Here is an 8,693-nt window from a genome sequence, read left to right as displayed (position 1 = left end):
TTTAACCGAGTTTTACGTATTTATTTTTATTTACGTGTCGATATAAACTTAAGTTGATCTACGTTTCGACATAATTTTATTTTGTATTGTTTTTTTTTTTACTTTTAACCTTTAATTTTCAACGTTGACTCTTACAACCCCTTAGATTTCTAAATACTTTTTAATCGAGTTTTACGTCTTTAATTTTACTTACGTGCGGACAAGGGCGTAGCTTTATGGGGGCGGGCGGGGGCGGCCGACCCTCCGAACTTTTCGCTCAGTAGTGGAGAGTATGTAGTTTTGGTATAGGAATTTTTGGGTATATACGTTTTCGACCCCCTGGTTTTATAGAATTTTTTGGGTATATACGTTTTCGACCCCCCGGTTGGAAATCTCAAGCTTCGCCACTGTCGGAAATAAACTTAAGTTGATTTACATTTCGACATAATTTTTTTTTGTGTTTTCTCAACTTTCAGCGTTGACACTGACAACCATGTAGCTTTCTAAATACTTTTTAATCGAGTTTTATGTGTTTAGCTTTAGTTACATGTGGTATAAATTTAAGTTACGTTTTGACGTACGCGCAACTTTAAAAAAACGTTATCCCGCCGCGAAGCGCGGGTATAAATTCTAGTTAAAACAAAATAACATACCTGCATGGACAGGTCAGACAGAGGAAAAAGCGGCATGGTCTGGCCGGACTGGAAAATGCGGCATGGAAAGGTCAGGCTGAGTATAGGATGGGCCGTAAGCCTATAAAAATTAAAAAAAAAATACTCATTACATAACTTTAAATTGCTCATAGATAATTGAAATAAAAATAAGATAACATCGCACGGACGGGATGGCAAGGACGGATCAGGTTACTGCATATAGAACGGGCCCCTGTCTGGATAAACTCGTGGTGGTGGACGGGGTGGAACTAATATACCCATATACTTACACATTTCACCCATGCCAATCATCAGCCACACCATGTCATCATGCATCCGGCAGTGTCAGAATGTGAATCTGCTCATTCTGGGTACGCAAAATCCTATCAAGAAGACGGTTGGTTGACCGAGGCAACCTAACCGCACGATAAACTCTCTGTGGATGCTATGATCCCCTTGTTCATGCTGAGGCGGGACCTCAACATCATCGTGCCCGCCCTCTTACTCAGCCATCTGAATCTCCTCAGCCTCCAAAAGCGGGTGATGTACCAACGACTTCATAGGAGTCTTGTGGGTTCGATACTCAGACTTCTTAGGTTGTACTACATTGATCAGTACACTTGCCGGTTATGTGGTCTAGGTTTTAGAAAGTCTTAATTATAAATTTAATACTTAGAGTATTTAGTTTAAGGATAAAATTAGTTAGTTTAATTAGACCACTTTGTGTACATCGGATATATATATTCTTGTATTTTTGTCCATGTATCCTTGTGGATAGGTGTATATGTATATATAGATAAGTTCGGTAACGAAATAGGGGACCAGGGGAACCGTATTTCCCAATACGCTTCCTATACTTTAGTGACAGGGGAACCTTATTGCCCTATACACTTCCTATGCTTTACTGGCAGGGGAACCGTATTACCTTATACGCTTCCTATACGACTCCTAGACCTTTTCAGACCTATGGGAATCATATTGCCCCATACGCTTCCTATTGGGGTCACTTTTCAGACATCGTACCAATTGGAAATGTATTGCCTTATACGATTCCTATTGGTGTTATAAGCTACTTGCCTGCTAGAGAGTAGAGACATCGTACCAATAGGAAACGTATTGCCTTATACGATTCCTATTGGTGTCGCATTTAATGCGTTTAAACCCTATAGGAAGCGTATTGAGCTATACGCTTCATATTGAGGGATGTGGATGTGTAGATATCATCACCTTTTTAAAAAAAGTAGCTTTATCATCCAAAACAAAACATATCGATAATTTGAAAAACAACTTTTTCGACTCCGAAATAAAACATATCGATAATTTGAAAAACAACTTTTCCGATAAGAGACATCCACGCAAGTTGTAAATCCGTTAAAAAATCCAGATCCGACTTAATATGAGTGGTAATTTATTTTTGATAGGGAAATTAGATTTTAATAATTCATCAAGAGGTGGTTGGCTAATATTAGACCCACTTATGAATATTGTTACTGACAATTCGGGATGGTAATGGGTCGGGTTCGGGTCGGGTATTGGTAATCCCATACCCATACCCGGTTATAAAATCGCGTCCCATACTCGACCCAATACCCATCGGGTATTTGTCGGGTAATTACCCGTCGGGTATCGGGCATACCCGCGGGTATCAGGTATACCCATTAGTTCATTAAAGGATATACACTGGGATTTCTAAATACATTTTTTAGTAATGTAATTATTATATTATTTTATTTACACATCAACAATTATAAATTAAAATGTACATTACCAACATATAAGTTTTATCATAAATTAATAATAATTTATAATATTTATACACTTACTTGTATAGTGAAGAGTTCAAATGAGAAGAATTTTTTTGTAAGAAGAAAAAAAAAGAAATTTCAATCAATAAGAATGCTTCCTTTTACTTTATTTAATATAAGTATTTAATGTTACTATAAGGGTAATATGGTAAACTACAAAGATCATTAATTAGTAGTATTCTTTCTTAATAGCTAACTACATTAAAATTTGTAACTTATCTTCAAAATATATATTTTTTTTTTCAAAAAAATAAAATAAAATAATTTAGAGTGTAGGATAAATTACAATGTGTATATGATAAATTACGGGTTGTGTAGGATGAATTTCAACATGTGTAGGGTAAATTTTGAAAGGTGTAGAGTAACTTTTGATGTGTGTAGTCAAAAAACATTAGTGTGAAGGATGATTGTTTTTATGACTAATTAATTAGTCAAAGATAATAATAAATGAGATAGGTGAAAAAGTATTTAATGTTACAATTTTACCCTTTATTCTTTTTCTTCTCAATTAAATTTTCTTCTCAAATGAACATTCCCCTGCTTGTATATACTTCACAACATACAAAATATAAATACTATTATCAAATGCATATACTAAAAGAAAAGTTATTTTTTCACATTATGAACATACTAAAATAAATCACTAATAGACAGGGTTAGTGGAAAATAAAAATAAAAATTAAAAAAACCGGGTACATGATCGGGTATATAGTTCGGGTAAACATGTATGTGGTTTCGGGTAATCGGGTCGGGTATCACATAATCCCATACCCGACCCATACCCGCGAATTTTTTTAAAACTAATCCCATACCCGGCTCAATACCCGTCGGGTATCAGGTATACTCGTCCCATTTGTGTCGGGTTTCGAGTATACCCGTCGGGCTCGGGTATTTTTGCCATCCCTCTGACAGTCTCATCTTTTAAATAAAATTTTCTCATCGAACCCTCTTAAGTTTTTTCTGAATTTCAAACTGATGTTTTAAGCTTTAGATTAGAACGGGGATACGAGTCGATTGATATAAAACTTACTTTGAAATGGTGCTCCAAACTGACGTTTCGATATCATGAGAACCAGTTATCAAAACAATTTATAAGGCCTCACTAATATCCTTTGTTAACTAATGAGATTAGGTAAAATTAGGGGTGTCAATTGTGTTGTGTTGACGGGTTACGAGTTCGCGGGTTGAAATGTTCAACCCAAACCTGACCCATATTATTATTCGCGTCAAAGATTTCAACCCTAACCCGACCCATATAAATTCGGGTCAACTCGAAACTGACCCGTTTAACCCATATTTTTAAATGAGTCATACAAGTTGACGACTTATAAGCGAGTTGTTGGGTTTTGAGCGGATTATCAATAACATGTTTAATGATAACTATCAGTGTGACAAATAAATGATATAATCATTATAATGTATCAAAACTAACATTATTATAAGTAACTATGTAAAATAGAAACGGAAGAAACAAAAACAAAAACAAAAATATAAAAGATTTTTTTTCTAAAGAGTTAAACAAAAATATAAAAGATTTTTTTTTCTAAATAGTTAAACGGGTTAATGGGCCAGCCTGTTTTTATACGGGTCAACCCGAACCCGACCCATTTTTTTTAAACGGGTTGTGTTAGTCGACCCAAACCTGTGTTTTTCGTGTCAGGTTGGCGGGTCGTGTCAAGAATTGCCGACCCTAGGTAAAATACGACTTTCGTTAGGCACATGAGCTTCGGTAGACCGTGGAAACCAAGTAGAAATTAGATTTAAACTCTAATAAAGTGACTTGAACATTTACCATTATACAATCCCGATAAAAGTTATGAAAAGTAATTTCTAATATTGTACATTTTCATCTCAATTACTCATTTTGCTTTTGATAATGTGAAAATGACGTTATTAAATCATGACTATATCAATTTTAACGAATACAACATAAATTTATAAAAGTAGAATTGATAATCTGATCAAAAGGAGTCTCTTTACAGTCCCAAACGCGTGTTATCTGTGTAATGCAGCAGCGGAATATGCAGATCACATTTTTTCGGCGTGTTTCGTGGCTTCGATTGTGTGGCAAGTGATATCTAGGTGGCGTAAAATTCTTTCTCTACCCAAGACCTGCTGCTCAAAGTTCACTCCTGTGTGCAAAATCAGTGCAGGTTCAACAAAATTATTCAAGCCATTATTATTCTCATCGCATGCTGGTGTATATGGTAACCGTGTAGTGTTTGACAGTAACCCGGTGAAGGTGGATAGTATTATTGGGGATATCAAATTGTTCTCTTTCTTGTGGATTAGATATGTTTGTGTCTGTTGGAAGAGGTTCGATTTGTAATACGTTCGTGTCAGTTGTTTGTTGTCGTCGCCTGCTAGCTCCTTGCTAGTTTGGTGTGCGGCTCGTTTTTTTTAATGAAAGTTGCTGTTCTAAAAAAACACTATTTATTACTTTTTGCGATATGATATTAGCCTTTTCACTAAGAGTTAAGAGTAAAATAGACATCAATAATGATATGTCAATTTTTGATTGCAATATAATTAGCCTTTCCTGTAAGATTTAAAAGTAAAATAAACATCAATAATAATATGTCAGTTTTTTTTTTTCTAAGGTATTAAATAGATCTCTCACTAACCCTCTAGATGATCTCCTTGTACATGACCATGAAAAACAAAAGGTAGATAAGTTCATTTTTAACCTTTTAAGAGATTGAAGTAGTTATAGGTTGTTAGAATATTGCATCACAATAATCTAACAATTTACATACCTGAATAACCTTTTAGTTCCACTGTTAGGTTATTCGGGTCTATTAAATAATATATTACCAAAAAACTACACAATAACAACATATTCATATAACAACTAAACACATAATTAACGTGTTAAGTGTCACAATAACAACACAATCAAAAGAGCATCCAATATACGCAAAATTAACATAAATAATACGAGTGTGAAAAGAAAACAATCCCAGAAATAAAAAGAGCGCGTTATATCAAATAAAAAGAAATCATATAGAACATGAAGCATTAGTTAGCATCAAGTACGAATATGAATACCGATAGCTACAACCAAGATGGTGTAAATACAAAAGTACAAAACCGCATGAACTAGGATTGATATGCCACTTGTTTGCAAGTTCCCAAATTCTACCACTCGGGACCTCGCGGGTAGTTGAAATAGCATCCCCGGCGATAGTAATATAAACATAATCACCGCTACAGCTGCAGGCCCCCAATCAGTATGCATATTTCACTCAAATATTTGATACAAGAATTAAAAAAAAACTGTCTTTCTTCAAGTGAGAGCAGGAGTTGAGTTTCAAATATGTAGTGGACTAAATTACTTGTTGAGGAAGGGAGGGGATACTAAACTTCAAATGGACAAAAAGAATGGAAACTAAGAGAGGTGGGTAAGGTATGTTTTCTAGGGGTACTAGTGGAGTAGTGGGTTGGGTTGGGTTGGGTTGGGGGGGGGGGGGGGTTGGGAGGGGCTTTTGCTTTATTATACTTTCATCTATTTTTTTCTTCATTAAGAATACAATTATTGATCCCAAGAGTGTTCCTTTTTTATTCGCTTTTAAAAGCTAGAGATTTATGTAGGTGTAAAGCTAGATGGCTTACTAATGATCTATATCATGTTTGCTTTCTTTAGTGGTGGATCTTCAAAGGAGGATGACTTGAGAGTAGAATAACACATTATCTTAGAGACTAAGCATGTGAAGGAATTATGAGCTAGATGCTTAGTCGTTAAACAAGATTTAATATTAATATTTTTATGTACTTCACCTATATAAATCTTTTACTAAAACTGTTTATTTATTGTATTGTATAATAGTTGGATTGGCATAAACAGTTTTAAATATTATTCATTACAACTTATTTTACTCACAAATAAACTAATTATATAATCTGTTTGGATAAAAAACGATGACCACTAAGGTGTTTTTCATAATTTAAGTTTGTGACTGCTTTCAACAACTAATAACTAATAATATGGTCTCAATGTTTTTTTTTTTAATGAATAACGTGAATGGAAAAAAATAAATAAATAATTAAATAAATTACATCAAGATAGAACGTAAACGGGTAACAAGCTGCGCCGCTACCCTTTTTTGAATCTCCATAGATCTCAGGGTCATAACATTACTGTGCATGACGCTTTGAACTCGGCTAAGTAGGTCCACAGCCTTTGGCACAAGGAAACGAAAAGTATCAAAAGCGAATGGGATAAACACGTGTTGGTTGTCAAGACACGCTTTCTCGTGTTTCGTCACTCTGCCCGAAGCAGCTTTCAAAGCAGCCTGACCCACTGTTTTATACTACTCAAATCATACGATCAATTTTCAACTTCTTTTCGACGACTATTTTACGGCTGCTTTGGTCGCACAACACCTAGTTTTATACTAGTGAACACCCTCGAATTAGCCTGTATTAAAAATCTAGTTTTATGATAGTGAACACCCTCAAAGTAGACTATTACAAGGAATCTCAAAAGACTTGTCTTGAACACTTGGTTGCAACACTTTTTAAACGGAGTAACACTAGTCTATGAGCTTTGATTTTTTTTTTTTTTTTTTTGAAAAGTGAACTTCATTAAACAACACGCGAAAACCACCTAATCTCCAAGACGGAGAGAAGGGGCCACCTACAACATTACATCAAAAACAAATTACACCACGACTTCCAATCCTTATCGTTATTATTGTGCCTATTACATCAAAAACACTAGTCTTTGAGCTTTGATGGATTTGTTAAAATCTATATCAAATCAACCATTTCGTGTTCTTAATTTACATGCTAGTTCATTATTCTTTTACATTGTATATGGTATGAATCTTAATGTATATGATCAATCTTTAAGTAATATTTATATAACATATGCTTTAGCATGATCGAAAGCGGTCAAATTGCATTCACTCACCAAAAGCAGCCAATAAAAGTATAAAATATTATCTCTACGTGGGATAGTACTATAGTAGTAATAATCTCGATATTCAATCCCATTTTCATGCCTAAAATGTGCTTTGCCACTAATCAAGTTATTATAATCATTTCACGTAGTTAAGGATTTTGTCTATATATCTCGTGGTCCTTTTTTAATTAAACATACCCACCAAAGAAAAAGAGAACGGTAGATTGGATACTGAGTTATGATAGGAACACAACACAATTTTTCGGGTTTAGGTCAATTTCGTGATTATCATGTTTAGTTAAACGGATTATATTTGGATCATTGTCGCAGTTCACATCTTATCTTATTTAAGATATTAAAGATAGATTCAAAGCTTCTCAAAACCAAAAGGATACTCACGCAGATTATAAAATGAAACCCTTAGAATTTCAAGTCAGAGATCGAGTGATGCTAAGTATCACCAGAGATGTGAGTAGGAACATTTGGCAAGAAAAAAAAGTTTAGTCTACATTATATCAAGCAATTTAAAGTTATCTATAGAGTTAATATCTTACCGTTTAAAGCTACCAAAAGAATTAAGTGGTATATGCACCTTTCTTATGTCACATCAAACAAAGTACTTAACTAGTAAGTCTTTAATATTATTGAAGGTATATAAATAAATGAGAAACTTTGTTTGTAAAAGAACCAATAAGATACAAAGGGATCAAGAAATTAATGAACCTTTAGTGAAAGTAAAGTGGAACTCTCATTATAGAGGTTTCAAGATAACTTGGGTATATTCGAGTTATTCAGTATGTAATGAAAATTTTCAGAACAAAATTTATTAAAAAGAAACAAAATATATTCGAGTGATTCAGTATGTAATGAAAATTTCAAGAACGAAATTTATTGTAAGAATAGAATTATAATACTTAATATTTATTAACGGGTGGTATGTAACAGGATTTTTTTTTTTTTTGACGTCTAATTTCATTTTAACTCATTGTAGGACTTGAACCAATTATCCCCTCAACCTAGGTGGTCCTAGAAACTTTGCTTCTCCTATTGGGTCACCATTAGGGCTGTAAACGAACCGAACGTTCAGCGAACAGTTCGTGAACCGTTAGGCGGGAAGTTCGTTTATGTTCGTTCGTTAAGAAATTTCGTTCGATTAGTTAAATGAACGAACATGAACAGAGGTCTCGTTCGTTCGATTGTGTTCGTGAACGTTCTGTAAGGTGTTTATGAACGTGTTCGTGAATATTCGTTGATTTGCGTTCGTTTATGTTCGTATGTTTGTGTTTTAATTGAAGATCTTTGTACTTTCTTATATTTTATTTATACTTTTTATATTATTAAACTTTTATTATT

General features: G+C 34.1%; 1 protein-coding gene across 1 annotated transcript; it reads right to left on the bottom strand.

Annotated features, from left to right (window-relative positions):
- Positions 1-5,329: 5,329 nt before the first annotated feature.
- On the bottom strand, positions 5,330-5,844 carry LOC110868583. The gene has a single exon (XM_022117782.2). It carries the CDS (start codon positions 5,673-5,675, stop codon positions 5,466-5,468), a length of 210 nt encoding a protein of 69 aa, XP_021973474.1. The 5' UTR covers positions 5,676-5,844; the 3' UTR covers positions 5,330-5,465.
- Positions 5,845-8,693: the final 2,849 nt, after the last annotated feature.

Source organism: Helianthus annuus, chromosome 7, assembly GCF_002127325.2.
Source record: "Helianthus annuus cultivar XRQ/B chromosome 7, HanXRQr2.0-SUNRISE, whole genome shotgun sequence".
NCBI lineage: Eukaryota > Viridiplantae > Streptophyta > Magnoliopsida > Asterales > Asteraceae > Helianthus > Helianthus annuus.
Note: the sequence above shows the minus strand (reverse complement) of the source record. Positions and strands in the feature narration are given on the sequence as shown.

What these genes read in the sequence shown, in the direction of transcription:
- LOC110868583 (XM_022117782.2), bottom strand. Translation starts at nt 5,675, where the DNA reads ATGCATACTGATTGGGGGCCTGCAGCTGTAGCGGTGATTATGTTTATA.